We start from the raw sequence: 20,478 nt of genomic DNA, 5'->3' as shown, positions 1-20,478 counted from the left end.
ACGTGCCATGCAGCAAGTGCGCTCTTTAAGTCAATTAGTGCGCGAGGAATATATATGTATGAATACATATATATATATATATATACATATATTCACATATATTCACATATATACACATAGATATATATATACACACACATATATACACATTTACAAATGCATATATACACACACACACATTTACATATAATATATATATATATATATATATATATATATATATATATATATATATATATATAGTGCGGCCCCCAGCCAAATTGTTTTACCCCGATGCGGCCCCGGAGTCAAAAAGTTTGGGGACCCCTGCTTTACATTATACAGATAAAATAATTAAAAGATAAAGAAAAAACCCGCCTTCCGCCCGTGTGCAGCTGGGATAGGCTCCAGCACCCCCGCGACCCTGAGAGGGACAAGTAGTAGAAAATGGACAAATCAACAAAGGATAAAATCAACATGTACAGCTAAAATTAAAAAGTAATGATAAAACAACAAAGGATAAAATCCACATGTCTCACATAAAGGACAGTGTAGAGCAGGGGTGGGCAATTAATTTTTAATGGGGGCCGCATGAGCAACCTGAGCACTGCTGGAAGGCCACACCGACAATATTTCAATAAAATTTTGCTCAAATTGTTTTTGATATACCGTAAGATAAATAATAATAATAATAATTTCATTTAACCTAACTTAACTTTATACAAAAGCAGATTGCTTTTGATGGTTTTATTTTTAACACTGTCTTACACAACACTTCCTGATGTATAATACAATGCAAAAATGTCCATTTCTGTCACTTTATCTTGCATCCTCTTTAAAAGTCCAAAATTTTTCCCCGTCAGATTTGGACAACCGTCTGTTGTCACACCTGCCAGCTTGTCTCATTTCAGTCCTAACATGTCCAAACACGCATTTACCTATGTGAACAAGTCATTACCTGTGGTTGTCTCTTTAATTGACTGCACGGCTGCCAGCTCCTCCGTGATTTGAAAGTCTGCAGTTATCCCACGTAAGAAGATGAGCAGCTGGGCGATGTCACGTACATCGCAGCTCTCATCCAAAGCCAGCGAAAAACAGTCAAAGTCGGTCGTTCTGTTCTTCAGCAGAAGCTCCAAGTTTCCAGCGATGGTCCGAACCCGCCTCGTCACAGTGCGTCGGGAGAGTGACACGTTGTCAAATGAGTCCTTCTTCTCCGGGCATATCAGCGCAACAGAGTCCAATATGCACTCCTTAATAAACTCTCCGTCAGAAAACGCCTTTTTTCTGGCGATTTTGTGAGAAATGACGAAACTTGTCCTGACGGCTGCATCTCTGGAGGTGTGAAGTTTGGCAAAAAGTCCTTGTTGGGTTTGCAGTTTTACTATCAGCCTCCCTTGCGCGCTCTTCATCAGACACATTCCGGGATTTTTCCTCGTGCTTCGACGTGTAGTGGCGATTCAAATTATATTCCTTAAACACAGCAACCTGTGTACCACAAATTAAGCACATGGCTTTACCTTTAATTTCTGTAAAGAAATACTTGGCAGTCCATGTCTTGTTGAAAACACGCCATTCGTCATCAACTTTTCTCTTTTTAGCGTCTTGGGGGAAACCGGGCATCACTTGTCGCTGTGCACCTTCACTCACAGGTTACACACGGACATACGCCCATAAATAACACTTTTCAAAATAAAAGCAGCACAGTTGTATTGCACGCACGACATAGATGTTTTTTTAAATTTATTTTGTAATTTGTGATTGCCGCTGTTCACATTCACTCACAATCGCGCACGAGCATACGTCCACACGGAAGTAATACAAATAACACTTTTCAAAACAAAAGCAGCACCGTTGTATTGCACACTCGACATAGATACTTTTTAAAATTTATTTTGTAATTTATAATTGGCCTCACGCGGGCCGGATGTGGCCCGCGGGCCGCATAATGCCCAGGTCTGGTGTAGAGGCAGTTACAGATAACAATGTTACTTACTTCTGGGAGCCTCTAAAAGAAGTTCCGCAGGTTTTTAGAAGAATTAACAAATAGATCCACCACATCTGTGTTTGTTGGAGAGTAAACTTGGAGGCTGTTTGAAGACTCTTACGCCATAATCTGCCCGTGTTGTGTTTGTTTTCCAGATCTGCAATGAGAATGTGTGCCTCGGGTCGGTGATGATGCCCAACCTGCACGCCCGCAAGCCAGACGAGGTCCGGAGCGAAGAGGAGCTCCTTCCCCTGGCCACCGACTTCATCGACCAGTACTACACCTCCATCAAAAGGCAAGACGCAGCAGAGAAATAACTGACGTTACGTTTGGAAACACATTTTTTATGAGGTTTGGCCCATTTTGGATTAGACTACCAGTATCGACTTTATATCAAGTCACTGTTTCCACCTTTCACAAATCAATGATGACCTCTGCCGAGGCTAAGGAGGTTAGTTTTTCATTTGCACGGCTTTGTTTGTTTTTCATTGGACATCCTGTCAACACGTTTTCACTGCAAAAAGTCAGTGTTCAAAAACAAGGAAAAAAATACAAAAATGAGGGGTATTTTATTTGAACTAAGGAAAATTATCTGCCAATAGAACAAGAATATTCGGCTTGTCAAGACTTTCCAAAACAAGTCAAATTAGCTAACCTCAAAACCCAAAATACCTTAAAATAAGTATATTCTCACTAATAACAAGTGCACTTTTCTTGGTAGAAAAACAAAATGACACTTTTTTCACTCAATATGTTGAAAAATACTCTTAAATGAAGTAAATGCTAGTGCCATTATCTTGACATAATGATATGCGCTCGGCGTCATGATTTTTTTTTTTTCATGCTTGAAGTAAGAAATTATTACTTTAAAAAAAGTAGTTTTATACTTGTGTGTTAATGACACAGCTTTGCAACAGTTGATATTTTAGTTTCAAGCATGTTTTCAGTGTTTCCCACACATTCATTTATTTGTGGCGGCCCGCCACGAAAGAATTAAGGCCGCCACAAAAAAATTGTTTGTTTTTTTTTGTTGTTTTTTTTTGGTCCTGTCCAGCTTCTCAGGCAAATCATATAGTTGATGTAGATGCCCATATCGGCTGTTCAGATTTACTTTACAAAAGAGAAGTGTAGGATCAAGATTTTTGGAGCTCTGTGTTCAGTGGATCAGATGTTTGATGAAGCTCTGTGTCTATCTACCACCACTACTGTTTTCTGTTTATTTGTTACTGACTGTGGCAGGACACCTCTGCCTCTGTTTCACTTTATGTTGCTGGTAAATAATATGGTTGTAGTAGTAGGCTAAAGTTAAATTATTTAGTATGCACTAATTAAAGGGGCAGAGCTTTAAGAGACATTTTAGCTTTTATATTTTTATAAGATATATTTTTGTAAGAACCACAATTAATAAATATATTTCAGTGAATAACTTATTGATCAAATCTGTATATAAATATGTACATAAAGTGTTGTAATTATATTGTAAAATGGATGGACGTTTAAAACAAAACTGTTATTATTAATTAGTAAGTATACATTTTTTTAGCCTTTTTAGAGAAAATCATATCATTGTAGTAAATTATGCAAATTACCCGATGATGTCATGGTGACCACGCCCATAGCCACGCCCCCACCGCCACAGGTATCTTGGCAGTTTATGGGAAACACTGTGTTTTACTCAATAATGTTTAAAAAAAATAATGCACTTTGTGACTTCAATAATAAATATGGCAGTGCCATTTTGGCATTTTTTTTTCCATAACTTGAGTTGATTTATTTTGGAAAACCTTGTTACATTGTTTAATGCATCCAGCGGGGCATCACAACAAAATTAGGCCTTGTGTTAATTCCACGACTGTATATATCGGTATTGGTTGATATCGGAATCGGTAATTAAGAGTTGGACAATATAGGAATATCGGATATTGGCAAAAAAGCCGTTATCGGACATCTCTACAGAATATGATTCTTTAGTATCGTGGTACTATATTACTACTGGTGTGCCGTACAACCATATGCTGGAATATTAGCTACAGTATCTACAGGCCTGGCCCTAACCAATCTGGCGCCCTAGGCAAGATTTTAGGTGGCGCCCCCCCACATCGGCAGTGAAGTGTATATACTCACAAGAAACCGAATAGCTTTGACTTTGACCTTTTTTTTTACTTAAAGAAAGCAAATTAACATATATGAGAATGTTATGTTATGATTATCTTTAACCGAATCACAGCAGTGCTCAAATTAAAAAACAGCATTCCCTCTCATGCGATATTGCTTAATTAACATTAATGATGTGCACTTTAACAACTAGGCTTACAACTATACCTAATATATAAAGGGGTGGAAAAGTGACGATTACCTGCAGGGCAAACATTAGCTAACCAGAAGGCAATAACAATGTAAACAAAAAACACCTGCTTAAAAGATCTAATACAAATGTCCCTGAGGAATGTAAGGTGGGAATACTGTAATTACCTAACGTTACATTATTATTTTCCATAACAATTTAGCCCCCTCCACAATATTAACCCGACGTTAAAACAGAACTAGCTATTTATTGATTAGCAATTGCCGAATCATGTAACATTAGCTTAATGCTAAAAAGCCAGGTTACTATCACATTCTGTAACAGACAAATAATTTCATGTAGGCTAACGTTACCTACCTGCTACCTCTGTCTTTTTCTCGTTTCTCCTCCTCTTCTTTTCTCTTTTTTCTTCCCTGGGCACCTGACACTTTTGGCCGTTTTGACATCTTGTGCTGATTTTTTGATGTGGTAAGAGTCATGATACGGGAAGGGAGGGGGCGCACCGTGCGGGGGGACGGGGGGGGGGGGGGGGGGGGGGCGTAATGTTGTAACAAATAATATTTCTATTGAATAGGCTTTACTTTGCATTTTAATAAACGTGGGATTTTTTTTTTGTATTTAGAAATAATAGTACCAACTTTTTTTTTTTTTTTTCTCCAACATTTGTGGCACTGGCGTGGCGCCCCGTGATGGACGGCGCCCTTAGCATTTGCCTATACGGCCTATGCCACGGGCCGGCCCTGAGTATCTAAAATAATATAGTTTCATGTGTCGACTGCAGGTATGGCTCCAAGGCCCACACGGACCGGTTGGAGGAGGTCACCAAGGAGATAGAGGCCTCGGGAACGTACGTGCTCAAAGACACGGAGCTAATATACGGAGCCAAGCACGCATGGAGGAACGCTGCCCGCTGCGTTGGAAGGATCCAGTGGTCCAAACTGCAGGTGCTGAGCAGTATAATATCACTCCACACTGCCTGTAAGGCCATTTTAAAACGAGGCTGTCGTGATCGTTGCAGGTTTTTGACGCCAGGGATTGCACAACAGCTCACGGAATGTACAACTACATCTGCAACCACATCAAGTATGCCACCAACAAGGGCAACCTGAGGTAAGAAAGTGTTCATCTTCCACACGTCCGCCCTCGCCTCCACCCAGACTTGACCCACTGGCCTCATCCGTCGGCGCTCGCTCTCCGCCGCTTAACGCCGCCTCCGACTCTAAGCAGCAGTTTGCCGGGCGAGGAAAAGGAAAAAAGAACTCACTCCTTGTCTGCAGAGTCCTAATCGCTAGTGACGCTTCATCTTGACTTGTTGCAATGACGACTTCAGACTTATCAGTGAGCGCCTCCTGACCTCCAGGAGGACATTTTCTCTTGATAAACAGCAGCTGGTCTTCATTTGTAGCACCAACCAAACAAATTGCAACTTTGTTATCATCAATGTATCGTGCTGCTTGTTGTCCAAGGACACAAACATCTAATCTCCAAACATAATCCTAGTTAACGTTTCCATAACAATATAATTACACCTCTTTTTGCGTGCGGTGTAAATATAAATATAAGTTAAAGTTAAAGTACAAACCCCGTTTCCATATGAGTTGGGAAATTGTGTTAGATGTAAATATAAACGGAATACAATGATTTGCAAATAATGTTCAACCCATATTCAATTGAATGCACTACAAAGACAAGATATTTGATACCGTATTTCCTTGAATAGCCGCCGGGGCGCTAATTAATTTAAAACCTCTTCTCACTCCTGCGCTTACCAAAGGCATGCGGGATAGGCAAGCATGCGCTAATTATTTTAAAACCTCTTCTCACTACAGGCGCTTACCTTATCATGAAAAGCACATTTAATAAAAAAAAATGTTATTATGGTCTTACCTTTACTTTATAAATGAGTCCATGTAATCCTCCATGTTAAAAGTGCAAGCAAACGATCACTTCCTTGTTGCTGCTTGTTGTCTTCTTCTGCAGCACCGGTCTTCTGCAGTACCGGTAGTCGCAAGAAGGATCACTAGCACCCTCTACCACTAGGAGGCAGGAGTCATTTAATGACTCATATTTGACACATGCAGCTACGGTATATTAATAAAACATAGCTGCTTACTGTTCTTTTTAGCATATTCATTAGCTTGGACCTTAAATCCTACTGAATAGCTCTGTATCTTCTTCCCTTTATGCGATTTTAAATTATTGAAATTAGCCTCCTCCATTTTGGAAAATGATGCCTTGAAAGGTGAAGTGTCACTCGTGACGTGATGAGTTTGACCCGGCGGTGAAACGAGGCATACCGGTTTTTCAAAATAAAGAGATTTGAAAGACGCAACTCCAACAACAAAAAGTCAGCTCTCCACCACTACAAACTAACAATATTAATAATAAGAATTGCAATTACCGGTGTATATAATAACACAATATTGATATTTTTCTTCCCTTTATGCGATTTCAAATTACTGAAATCAGCTTCCTCCATTTTGAAAATGATGACAGGGGAAGTGTCACTCGTGACGTGACGAGTTTGACCCGGCGGAAATGCCAAGCATGCGCTAATTATTTTGTGAAACGAGTTTGACCCGGCTGTAATTCTAGGCAGGCGAATACTATATTCCCGGCGGCAATTCAAGGAAATACGGTATTCAAACTCATAAACTTTATTTTTTTTTTGCAAATAATAATCAACTTAGAATTTCATGGCTGCAACACGTGCCAAAGTAGTTGGGAAAGGGCATGTTCACCACTGTGTTACATGGCCTTTCCTTTTAACAACACTCAGTAAAGGTTTGGGAACTGAGGAGACACATTTTTGAAGCTTCTCAGGTGGAATTCTTTCCCATTCTTGCTTGATGTACAGCTTAAGTTGTTCAACAGTCCGGGGGTCTCCCTTCTGCTATTTTAGGCTTCATAATGCACCACACATTTTCAATGGGAGACAGGTCTGGACTACAGGCAGGCCAGTCTAGTACCCGCACTCTTTTACTATGAAGCCACATTCATGTAACACATGGCATTGTCTTGCTGAAATAAGCAGCGGCGTCCATGGTAACGTTGCTTGGATGGCAACATATGTTGCTCTAAAACCTGTATGTACCTTTCAGCATTAATGGCGCCTTCACAGATGTGTAAGTTACCCATGCCTTGGGCACTAATACACCCCCATACCATCACACATGCTGGCTTTTCAACCTTGCTTCTATAACAATCTGGATGGTTCTTTTCCTCTTTGGTCCTGAGGACACGACGTCCACAGTTTCCAAAAACAATTTGAAATGTGGACTCGTCAGACCACAGAACACTTTTCCACTTTGTATCAGTCCATCTTAGATGAGCTCAGGCCCAGCGAAGCCGACGATGTTTCTGGGTGTTGTTGATAAACGGTTTTCGCCTTGCATCGGAGAGTTTTAACTTGCACTTACAGATGTAGCGACCAACCGTAGTTACTGACAGTGGGTTTCTGAAGTGTTCCTGAGCCGATGTGGTGATATCCTTTACACACTGATGTCGCTTGTTGATGCAATACAGCCTGAGGGATGGAAGGTCACGGGCTTAGCTGCGTACGTGCAGTGATTTCTCCAGATTCTCTGAACCCTTTGATGATATTACGGAGCGTAGATGGTGAAATCCCTAAATTCCTTGCAATAGCTGCTTGAGAAAGGTTTTTCTTAAACTGTTCAACAATTTGCTCACGCATTTGTTGACAAAGTGGTGACCCTCGCCCCATCCTTGTTTGTGAATGACTGAGCATTTCATGGAAGCTGCTTTTATACCCAATCATGGCACCCACCTGTTCCCAATTTGCCTGTTCACCTGTTGGATGTTCCAAATAAGTGTTTGATGAGCATTCCTCAACTTTATCAGTATTTATTGCCACCTTTCCCAACTTCTTTGTCACATGTTGCTGCCATCAAATTCTAAAGTTAATGATTATTTGCACAAAAAAAAGTGTTTATCAGTTTGAACATCAAATATGTTGTCTTTGTAGCATATTCAACTGAATATGGGTTTGTATATGTATATATGTATATAAAGGTATATACAGTATAGGTACATCTATATATGTATATAAAGGTATATACAGTATAGGCGTAATATGATCAAACTTTCTTGTTCTTGTCAAAAGTCTAGCAGTCGCATTTTGTACCAACTGTAATCTTTTAATGCTAGACATAGGGAGACCCCAAAATAATAGGTTACAGTAATCGAGACGAGGCGTAACGAACGCATGAATAATGATCTCAGCGTCGCTAGTGGACAAAATGGAACGAATTTTAGCGATATTATGGAGATGAAAGAAGGCCGTTTTAGTAACACTCTTAATGTGTGACTCAAACGAGAGAGTTGGGTCGAAGATAATACCCAGATACCGAGTCGCCTTGTGTGATTGTTTGGTTGTCAAATGTTAAGGTGGTATTAATAAAAAGGTGTCGGTGTCTAGCAGGACCGATAATCAGCATTTCCATTTTCTTGGCGTTGAGTTGCAAAAAGTTAGCGGACATCCATTGTCTGATTTCAGTAAAACACGCCTCTTAAAGACTATTTCAATAGTCATGTATGTAGCCGAGCCGCATCGGAGTGGTCAAGGAGCCGCATGCGGCTCCGGAGCCGCGGGTTGCCGACCCCTGCTCTAACCACTGTAAACCAGTGTAAACTTTATCATATTCAAGATTATCATCGTCAAACTTACCATTTTGTCTAGAGTATACAGACAATTGTAAGTGTTTGACTATGTAGAGTCTGCAGCAGGACATGGGCATTTACATTTATTTTTAGTGGCATTAATAATCATTAAATTAGACTTGCTGATACCTGCAGAAACCCTGTCGGCGTTATTCAAAATCCAATGGCAGGCAGCCAGCATAAATGGGAATAGATTGCGAATTACTGTTTTTCTCATTAAGTTGATCGGCTACCGTTTCTGCAATTTGAATTCACTTTCTGCTTCTCAGGTCAGCCATTACCATATTCCCCCAGAAGACGGACGGTAAACACGACTTCCGCGTGTGGAACTCTCAGCTGATCCGTTACGCCGGCTACAAGCAGCCCGACGGTCACATCCTGGGAGACCCCGCCAATGTTGAATTCACGGAGGTGGGCACGGGGGGAGACAAAGAAGAGCGGGATTGTTTGACGTACACGCCGCTTACTTGTGGCTTGTGCTGATTAGATCTGCATGCAGCTGGGATGGAAGGCTCCCAAGGGCCGCTTTGACCACCTGCCCCTCCTGCTGCAAGCTAACGGCAATGACCCAGAGCTCTTTGAGCTCCCCGAGGACCTCATCCTGGAGGTGCCCATCACACACCCAAAGTGAGTCTCCGCACATTTTCTTCAACAGATGTAACAGTCACTGTTCTGCGTTGTGTCTATGTAGTGAGGCGCACACGGGAGTTGAGTCGTGGAGGATGTATTCACCTTTTTTTCATAGAAACAAAAAGAAACAGTCCACAGTACACAGGATTTCTCTCCACAGCTCCGAGCGTCAGTGCTCATTCCAGCTCATGAATTAAATTATTTATGCTTACATGTGGAAATAATAATAATAATAAACATAAAAGGTAAATAAAACATAAAAGTCTCAAATAAATTGATTAAATAAAAAAACAGTGTATAAAATATATGCGTCAGCAAATAACAAAAATATATATTAAGAAAAGGGACTTTAATATGTGCAGCAATTTACCTCATTTTTCCCACACACATCAACTCATTTTATATTTTTCTACAATAAACTATGCCAAAAAAACTCATAACAGACAAACCTTTTTTTGATAGGAACAAAAAGAACAGGGCGTCACACACAGTCCACAGTACACAGGATTTCTCTCCACAGCTCCGAGCGTCAGTGCTCACTCTAGCTCATGACTTCAATTATTTATGCTTACATGTGGAAATAATAATATTAATAAAAGGTCAATAAAACATAAAATTGTCTTAAATAAATGTATTAAATAAAAAAACAGTATATAAAATATATACATCAGCAAATAACAAAAATATATATTAAGAAAAAGTGTCTTTAATTTGTGCAGCAATTTTTTTCCCACTCACATCAACTCATTTTATATTTTTCTACAATAAACTATGCCAAAAAACTCATAACAGACAAACCTTTTTTTGATAGGAACAAAAAGAACAGGGCGTCACACACAGTCCACAGTACACAGGATTTCTCTCCACAGCTCCGAGCGTCAGTGCTCACTCTAGCTCATGACGTCAATTATTTATGCTTACATGTGGAAATAATAATATTAATAAAAGGTCAATAAAACATAAAATTGTCTCAAATAAATGTATTAAATAAAAAAACAGGAAATAATAATATTAATAAAAGGTCAATAAAACATAAAATTGTCTCAAATAAATGTATTAAATAAAAAAACAGGAAATAATAATATTAATAAAAGGTCAATAAAACATAAAATTGTCTCAAATAAATGTATTAAATAAAAAAAACAGTATATAAAATATATACATCAGCAAATAACAAAAATATATATTAAGAAAAAGCGTCTTTAATTTGTGCAGCAATTTTTTTCCCACTCACATCAACTCATTTTATATTTTTCTACAATAAACTATGCCAAAAAACTCATAACAGATATACCTTTTTTTGATAGGAACAAAAAGAACAGGGCGTCACACACAGTCCACAGTACACAGGATTTCTCTCCACTACAGAATAAAGAAAGAAATAACGCACACTCATATTAATGTCACACGATGTCCACACAGACACGCAGCTGAGTTTTTGACCCGTGCGCAAACTCACGAGACCAGGAAACCCCGTATTGACCCCTTGATCACCCCCTGGGAGGTGAAGGGAGCAGTGGGCAGCAGTGGGCAGCAGCGTAGCCGCGCCCGGGAATCATTTTTGGTGATTTAACCCCCAATTCCAACCCTTGATGCCTGCTTGGCACTCAGCATCAAGGGTTGGAATTGGGGGTTAAATCACCAAAAATGATTCCCGGGCGCGGCTACGCTGCTGCCCACTGCTCCCCTCACCTCCCAGGGGGTGATCAAGGGGATGGGTCAAATGCAGAGGACACATTTCACCACACCTAGTGTGTGTGTGACAATCATTGGTACTTTAACTTTAACTTAACTTTAATAACTGCTGCTAGCATTAAGCTAATCCACACATCATTTAACATATAAAAGTCCGGTTTTTACAACAATTTTTTTTTATTGAATGTTAAAAGCGCCGAAAAATAGACCCTTTTGTACACTGTTGAGGGAATTCAATACTCGGTACCATTCAAGTGTGTTTCTGTACAGTATCTCCAGCCGTGTCCATGTGGTGACATAAATTACGGTATTTTGAGAGGTGAAGTCGGACTAAGTAGGACATCACTGAAGGCCTAGGTGAGAAACGCACGGCCCGTCACTGTTATTTATAGGCACCAAACATTACTAAACTCCATCCTTTCCTTTACTTGTTGAGAGAGGAGGCCCTAAAACGCTCTCTTTTAATGTTGAAAAACCTCCTTCCTCATAGTTGAGACGATCGTGCTTGACACAGGACAACTTGGAGAAAAACAAAACTAGAAACCAGGTTTCGCTACACATTTTAAGAGTATCAGCCAGTCAATTACAGACATGGGAGCAGTAAAATTGATCACTCTGGTTGTTTTCAGTCAATATTTTCAACCATGCATAATGTCGCTGTTAAAATGTTAGTGTAATGTTAGCACTGTAGCTAATGTAGCTATACTTATGTTCCTAACATTTGTGTCCCCCTGTCCCACTCCTTAAAGGGGAAATGCACTTTTTGGGGGAATTTTGCTTATCATTCACAATCCTTATGTAAGACAAGGACACATACGTATATTGTTCTTGATTTTATGCTTTCTAACTAAACAAATGCGATCAAAAGTCTGCTGACAATGGAGCCTATGGGAGTTGCTCTATTTTGCCTTTGCCATTAAGGTTTTATATACATGCTGTAAGTATATATGTATTGTAATAACAGGCACATTTATAATAAGATATATACATATATACTGTGGGAGTTTCTCCCCTCCGGGTTCCTCGGACCACCAAGCACTGACATGAGCCCGGATCAGGTTCACAATATAGTTTTATTTTGCAATAAATTGTCTTGCTTTTCAGCAATTGTTTTGTGTCTGTCTGTCTCTCTCTCTCGCTCTCGCTCTTGCTCCAACTCCAACACCTCTCTCCTCCCCGGCTGCTGCCTTTTAACAGAGCGACAGGTGATTAGATGATCAGGCCCAGGTGGGCCATCTACGCACCTGTCGCTGATCTCGAAGCCGGTCCTTGCACACCCCGTTTCGCTGCAGGTCCGCAGGCCACGCCCCCCTCTACATGTACATGTACATATGGGCTGCAACAACTAATCGATTAAATCGATTAAAATCGATTATCAAAATAGTTGGCGATTAATTTATTCATCGATTCGTTGGAACTATGCTATGCGCATGCGCGGAGGCTTTTTTTTTTGTAATTTTTTTGTTGTTGTTTTTTTTTGTTTTACAAACCTTTATTTAAAACTGCAACATTTATAAACAGCTGAGAAACAATAATCAAAATAAGTACAAAAACAGTACAAAACAGCGCCAGGGCGGCGGTGAGGCTACGTCTCATGAGGTGGCGTAAGCTAGCCCATGATGTGTCATGTGCAGCTCACGTGACGACGCCGTCTCCTTTGCTGGAAACATTCGAAAAATGGCGCAGGAAAACACTACCGATAGTTTAGCGGAGAAACATCTTGAGGTTATTGCTTCAATGGAGAAAAGTGTACATTCTAAGTCGTCAAAAGTGTGGGAACACTTTACTTTAAAGACTTCAAAGAAGACCGTTTCCTGCAAAATGGCACGGAAGTACAACATTGCTTCAGAAACACCTGAAAAGGAAACATGTTGGAGCCATGGATGAAGGGAGGAACTCATGGTATGTAACTTTTTAAGTCCATAGTGGCAACAGGCATTCATGAGTTCAGCTTTTTTGTGAGTAACGTTAAAGTTATGCCTTTGTTGCAACGCGGGGCTGATAATGTGTCTCCGGCACATTTGACTCCGTTTTGAGAGAGAAAACGCACGGTTACCAATTTGGAAATAAACGTAACGGACAGAAATATCTCAGGTTGGTTTCATAATGGATCAATGTAGCCGGGCCGATAAAGCTATATAAATATATTTAGATTTGAGTGACGCTTTAGTATAACTAAACGTTATGAAGGTGCTGGAATATTTCATGCCATTATTCAGAGGCAGCCTAAAATGAATCCTTTATTATTCACAACAGAAACGTGTACAATATCTGATTCAGTTCTGATCTGATGAGTTACATTTCTGTGTTATTATTGGTGTATGCTGCACCCCCAATGTCCAGAACATGGTGCCAGTATGCTTGTTTTCTTCAATAAAATACTGGAAAGGATAGAAATGTAGTTTGTCTCTTTTATCTGATTATTAATCGATTAATCGAAGTAATAATCGACAGATTAATCGATTATCAAATTAATCGTTAGTTGCAGCCCTAACATATACATATACATATACATATACACATATACATATGTGCATATACATATACCGGTATTTATATTATTTGTCAGGAAGTGGTGGTGACAAACCCCAAGATGCAGATATGGCAGGCTTGGTGCAGGAAAACATGGTTTTAATGTCCAAAAAAATGCAGGTAAAACGCGAACCAGGAGGCAGGAAACAGCAAACCGGAACAGGAATCAGGACCCAAGAATAGCTCATAGCATACAAGAAACAGGTAGAACTGGAGACAGCAAGCATTCAACAGCATACAGCAAACAATACACCAGCCCTGACTGGAGGGCAAGGCAGGTCTAAACACCAGGTGTGGCTAGGTGCCAATCAGCCGCACCTGAGGGGAAACAGCGCTAAGGGAGGAAAGCGGGAAACTGAACAAAAATAAGAGCGCTGACAGGAAATAAAACACAAACAGAGGGAAAACTGAAACATAACCAAACTGTCAGTGACAAGCCTGACATTATTTTTCTCATTTTAAAGGGGAACTGCACTTTTTTTGACAATGTGGCTATTGTTCACAAACACAAGTGACAAGAGCACAGGTCTTATTTTATTTTGAAGATGATAAAAAATGCTTGAACGATGTGGCTAATCGGAGTCACCGTTGAAGCCTTCAAAAGCATTCTAAAACAACTTCAAAACCCTCCAATGTTTTGTATAGACATTACAAGTCTACGTATAATGTAGGAAGAGACACGTTCATAACAATATGTTTAATATTTACAGTATTTTAATCATTGCCGGAACTAATTCTTTGGGGCATTTATTTTCGTTTCCATAGTAGCGCACGTCTGACTTCTGGCAACAACCTCTTCAGGGTACAAACACGTGAGTGTGTTTTAATCACGGCAGATTCCGTAACAAACAACAAAGACGACTATTTTTGGACAAATGGTCTTTTTGAATCTGAATGCATGCTCCTAGAAGCCAGTACGAAGGAAGAGTGAGACGTTGGAACAGACGGAAGCAGATAGAGTGAGGTGAAAGTGAATCGAAGCTGCAAAATGTGGAACTTGAAGCCTAGCTATTTTGACTACAGCTGAAACGATTCCTCGAGCAACTCGAGTAATTTGATTACAAAATATATTCGAGGAACTTTCGCTGCCTCAAGGCGTCCTAAGTTTTTTTTAAGGCATTTTGCCTCGTTTAGTAAACCGTACTGTGCAATATTACACTTCAAGTGCAATACGTCCGACACTGATTGTAATTTATTACTCCGGTACTCTTGTCTTGTCTTGTTCTGTATATTGTACACTATTTTGTATTTCTACAGTGTTTTGTATATTATACAGGATTGCTTATTATTTTTATTGGATAGTAGTCTGTTTATTTCAATTGTTAGTTTTTTTCTTTATTACCTCTTGTGTAATTTATTTTTACCCCATATTTGTTCCCACTACCGCACCTTAAGTTGGAGTTTTTAATCTCGTTATATGCAAATATAATGACAATAAAGTCCATTCTATTCTATTCTATTCTATTCTACACTGCAAAAGTCAGTGTTCAAAAACAATAAAAAAATACAAAAATGAGGGGTATTTTACTTGAACTAAGCAAAATTATCTGCCAATAGAACAAGAAAATTTGGCTTGTCAAGACGTTTCAAAACAAGTAAAATGAGCTAACCTCAATGAACCCCAAAATGCCTTAAAATAAGTATATTCTCACTAATAACAAGTGCACTTTTCTTGATGTAAAAAACAAATATGAGACCTTTTTTCTCAATATGTTGAAAAATATTCTTAAATTAAGTAAATGCTAGTGCCATTATCTTGACATAATGATATGCGCTCGGCATTACATTTCTTGAAACCAGCAAATTTACACTAAAAACTAATTTATTGTTCTTAATGGAAAGGCAAAAAGGCAACGCTCAGGCAAATCATATTGTCTAAAAATGCATTTTCCCATCAATAACAAGACATCATCGCGCCAAGTGCGTGCTCTTTTAGTCAATTAGTGTGCAAGGAACATATATATATATATATATATATATATATATATATATATATATATATATATATATATATATATATATATATATATATATACATATATTTATTTACAGCCCGGCCCCCGGCCAAATTTTTTTTTATTGTAATTTTGAAGAATTTATCTGAATGTACATGAACTATTTCTGTTCAAAATTGTTAGAAATGTCATATGTTAAATGTTTAAATATTAACTGTCGGTTTAATTATGAGACACAATTGTGTCAAAGTCATGATTTTTTATTTCATGCTTGAAATAAGAAATTATTACTTTGAAAAAGCAGTTTTATACTTGTGAGTGTTGATGACACAGCTTTGCAACAGTTGATATTCTAGTTTCAAGCATGTTTGACTCAATATAGGTCATCACATCTCAGCAACAAGCTGTAATATCTTACTGAGATCATTTAGGAGCAAAACACTTAAAAGAAGTAAAACACTTTAACATAAAATCTGTTTAGTGAGAAGAATTATCTTATCAGACAGAAAATAAGCAAATACCACCCTTATTTGAGATATTTCATCTTACTTAGATTTCATGTTGTTATGCTGATCAAGTTGGGCTTGGTGCAAGGTTTCGTCAGCTGGCTACCGGCCCTTGCTGGCTGCTGCCGCCAACAACGCCTCACGACCGCACGAGAAGAAGCTCGCTCCTGGAATTAAATAGGTCTAAAAGCCATGTGATCAGTCTCCCAGTGGGGTGTAAAGAGGGTGTTCTGCAAGGCAGCTTGGGAACCAAAAGTGGCCTATTATGTGCTAATGCTTGTTTTGGCTCCAGTCTTGTTTGCCGAACCGGAGATGATTTTGCTTGTTTCCTCTGCCCAGGTATGAGTGGTTCAAGGACCTGGACCTGAAGTGGTACGGTCTGCCGGCCGTCTCCAACATGCTGCTGGAGATCGGCGGCCTGGAGTTCACTGCTTGCCCCTTTAGCGGGTGGTACATGGGCACGGAGATCGGCGTCAGGGACTTCTGCGACAGCTCCCGCTACAACATTCTAGAGGCATGTTGGATTGAGCATTTTTAGCTCTCCCGATAGCTAAAAGCAGAACTGTGAATAAAGCACATTGTTGGTGGATTTGTCTCCCGAAAATGGAGCTGGCTAATTGGACTCGGGGCATTCTGTTTGTTTGCCGCTTTCAAAGCTTAACTCGCAACGTCGCCGCATGATTCATTCACTAAATGAGATGATGATGTATCACGGGCTCTACAAATTGTAGAGTGAAGGCTGTTAGGATAAAACGCATGCTGTTTTGTTGGAGCTTAACCACAATACATTAGAGTGAAGTACTTTCACACACTCCTTAATTATAATGGTGTTTTTCCATATTGCAGCAGTTCAGGATGTGGTGTAAAAACAATTTCAGCCTCAGGACAAGGAAATAGAGCAACAAAACAAGAAACATCAAGTAAAAGCAAGCGCCTTTATTGTGGGTTTATTTCTGCAGGATGTCGCTAACAAGATGGCCCTAGACACCAGGAAGACGTCCTCCCTCTGGAAAGACCAAGCTCTGGTAGAGGTCAACATCGCTGTTCTCTACAGCTTCCAGGTGCTTCCTCTTTCTTCCTGAATCAATCAATCAATAAATTTTTATTTATATAGCCCTAAATCACGAGTGTCTCAAAGGGCTGCGCAAGCCACAACGACATCCTCGGTTCAGATCCCACATAAGGGCAAGGAAAAACTCACAACCCAGTGGGATGTCAATGTGACTAGGGGAGACCGGATGCAATGGACGTCGAGTGGGTCTAGCATAATAGTGTGAAAGTCCAGTCCATAGTGGATCTAACATAATAGTGAGAGTCCAGTCCATAGTGGATCTAACATAATATTGTGAAAGTCCAGTCCATAGTGGATCGAACATAATAGTGAGAGTCCAGTCCATAGTGGATCTAACATAAGAGTGTGAGAGTCCAATCCATAGTGGATCTAACATAATAATGTGAGTGTCCAGTCCATAGTGGATCTAACATAATAGTGAGAGTCCAGTCCATAGTGGATCTAACGCCATAGTGGATCTAACATAATAATGTGAGAGTCCAGTCCTTAGTGGATCTAACATAATAGTGAGAGTCCAGTCCATAGTGGATCTAACATAATAGTGAGAGTCCAATCCATAGTGGATCTAACATAATAATGTGAGAGTCCAGTCCATAGTGGATCTAACATAATAGTGAGAGTCCAATCCATAGTGGATCTAACATAATAATGTGAGAGTCCAGTCCATAGTGGATCTAACATAATAGTGAGGGTCCAGTCCATAGTGGATCTAACATAATAGTGAGAGTCCAGTCCATAGTGGATCTAACATAATAGTGAGGGTCCAGTCCATAGTGGATCTAACATAATAGTGAGAGTCCAGTCCATAGTGGATCTAACATAATAGTGAGAGTCCAATCCATAGTGGATCTAACATAATAATGTGAGAGTCCAGTCCATAGTGGATCTAACATAATAGTGAGGGTCCAGTCCATAGTGGATCTAACATAATAGTGAGGGTCCAGTCCATAGTGGATCTAACATAATAGTGAGAGTCCAGTCCATAGTGGATCTAACATAATAATGTGAGAGTCCAGTCCATAGTGGATCTAACATAATAGTGAGAGTCCAGTCCATAGTGGATCCAACATAATAGTGAGAGTCCAGTCCATAGTGGGTCTAACATAATAGTGAGAGTCCAGTCCATAGTGGATCTAACATAATAGTGTGAGTCCATTCCATAGTGGATCTAACATAATAGTGAGAGTCCAGTCCATAGTGGATCTAACATAATAGTGAGAGTCCAATCCATAGTGGATCTAACATAATAATGTGAGAGTCCAGTCCACAGTGGATCTAACATAATAGTGAGAGTCCAGTCCATAGTGGATCTAACATAATAGTGTGAGAGTCCAGTCCATAGTGGATCTAACATAATAGTGAGAGTCCAGTCCATAGTGGATCCAACATAATAGTGAGAGTCCAGTCCATAGTGGATCTAACATAATAGTGAGAGTCTAGTGGATCTAACATAATAGTGAGAGTCCAGTCCATAGTGGGGCCAGCAGGAGACCATCCCGAGCGGAGACGGGTTAGCAGCGCAGAGAAGTTCCCAACCGATGCACAGGCGAGCGGTCCACCCCGGGTCCCGACTCTGGACAGCCAGCACTTCATCCATGGCCACCGGACCTGTGTCCCCCCCTCCACAAGGGAGAGGGGGGCAGAAAAGAAAAGAAACGGCAGATCAACTGGTCTAAAAAGGGGGTCTATTTAAAGGCTAGAGTATACTAATGAGTTTTAAGATGGGACTTAAATGCTTCTACTGAGGTAACATCTCTAACTGTTACCGGGAGGGCATTCCAGAGTACTGGAGCCCCAATAGAAAACGCTCTATAGCCCGCAGACTTTTTTTGGGCTCTGGGAATCACTAATAAGCCGGAGTTCTTTGAACGCAGCTTTCTTGCCGGGACATATGGTACAATACAATCGGCAAGATTGTACTTACGTATTTTATACGTAAGTAGTAAAACCTTAAAGTCTACCGTCTTCCGCCTGCTCCGCCGTTGAGGTCTTCACCGTATCCCTGGCTAGGGGGCAGTCAGGTACTAGGCCTTTGCCAAGGGCCACCTGGGGTAACAGTAGTAAAGGGGTTAACCTCCTAGTGCCCCAAGACCCCATAGAGGAGCCTCCACTGCCGGATGCCAGGAAACATTCCAATAAAGAATGCAGTGCCCCTTTAAGTTGACTTTAATTTTGAACTTCATAAACCGGTGCTCCTCCGCTTTTAGATATGCAAAGTGACCATTGTGGACCATCATTCGGCCACCGAGTCCTTCATGAAGCACATGGAGAACGAGTACCGGGTGCGAGGTGGCTGTCCCGGCGACTGGGTGTGGATCGTGCCGCCCATGTCGGGAAGCATCACGCCCGTCTTCCACCAGGAGATGATCAACTACCGCCTCACACCCTCTTTTGAGTACCAGGTGAGTGGTCTCCTCTCGCAGCAAAGGCCATAGCACACATGCACACCAGGATCAACTAGTCTGCCTTTCTGTCTGCTGTAGGCTGATCCTTGGAATACTTACGTGTGGAAAGGAGTCAATGGGACGCCCACCAAGAAAAGAGCCATCGGATTCAAGAAGCTCGCCAAGTGAGTGTGCACCCATGGTGAACATGTGTCCTGCTTTACAGAAAATGACTGATGCATAGCACGAGAGGCGGGGAACAACCACTTTTGTGAAGATGTGTGTACTCGACTGTGAAGTGTATTCAATCAGTGCTTCGGGGGGGTAATCACACCTTTGTTAGGGGTGTGCGCTTGTGCGTACACGCGTTCTCGCCGTGTGCACTGTTAGAGTAATTGCCTCCAGGATATGACAAGCTGGGTAATCACAATTGTCATCCATCCGCCTCGTCGGCTGCTTACTGAATCGAACATCCATCACTCTCATCTGTTTAGCATCTCGGTAACATATGCATGGTCAGAGAAGCTGGGACCTCAAAAAGGATCTGAGGGCAACGGTGTCCAAAGTCTGGCCTGGGGGGGGGGGGGGGGGGGGGGGTCATTTGCAGCACCGAGCTTGTTTTTGTATATAGAAATGCTAAAAATTTGTATGACATGTAAAAAAATCTTAAAAATATACCGTATTTTTCGGAGTATAAGTCGCACCGGCCGAAAATACACAATAAAAAAGGAAAAAAACATATATAAGTCGCACTGG

The 20,478-nt window shown here is 40.5% G+C and overlaps 1 protein-coding gene across 1 annotated transcript in view; it reads left to right on the top strand.

Annotated features, from left to right (window-relative positions):
- The window catches only part of nos1 (nitric oxide synthase 1 (neuronal)), a 142,839-nt gene that overhangs the window by 78,108 nt on the left and 44,253 nt on the right, over nucleotides 1-20,478 (top strand). Inside the window, exons 5-13 of the mRNA XM_062024316.1 lie at nucleotides 2,119-2,258; nucleotides 5,050-5,212; nucleotides 5,287-5,378; nucleotides 9,218-9,359; nucleotides 9,436-9,575; nucleotides 16,606-16,780; nucleotides 17,226-17,327; nucleotides 19,546-19,740; nucleotides 19,822-19,907. Of these exons, the coding sequence (XP_061880300.1) occupies nucleotides 2,119-2,258; nucleotides 5,050-5,212; nucleotides 5,287-5,378; nucleotides 9,218-9,359; nucleotides 9,436-9,575; nucleotides 16,606-16,780; nucleotides 17,226-17,327; nucleotides 19,546-19,740; nucleotides 19,822-19,907 (1,235 nt within the window). The remainder of the gene's footprint in view (nucleotides 1-2,118; nucleotides 2,259-5,049; nucleotides 5,213-5,286; nucleotides 5,379-9,217; nucleotides 9,360-9,435; nucleotides 9,576-16,605; nucleotides 16,781-17,225; nucleotides 17,328-19,545; nucleotides 19,741-19,821; nucleotides 19,908-20,478) is intronic.

This window comes from Entelurus aequoreus, linkage group LG17, assembly GCF_033978785.1.
Source record: "Entelurus aequoreus isolate RoL-2023_Sb linkage group LG17, RoL_Eaeq_v1.1, whole genome shotgun sequence".
In the NCBI taxonomy this organism is placed as follows: domain Eukaryota; kingdom Metazoa; phylum Chordata; class Actinopteri; order Syngnathiformes; family Syngnathidae; genus Entelurus; species Entelurus aequoreus.
Note: the sequence above shows the minus strand (reverse complement) of the source record. Positions and strands in the feature narration are given on the sequence as shown.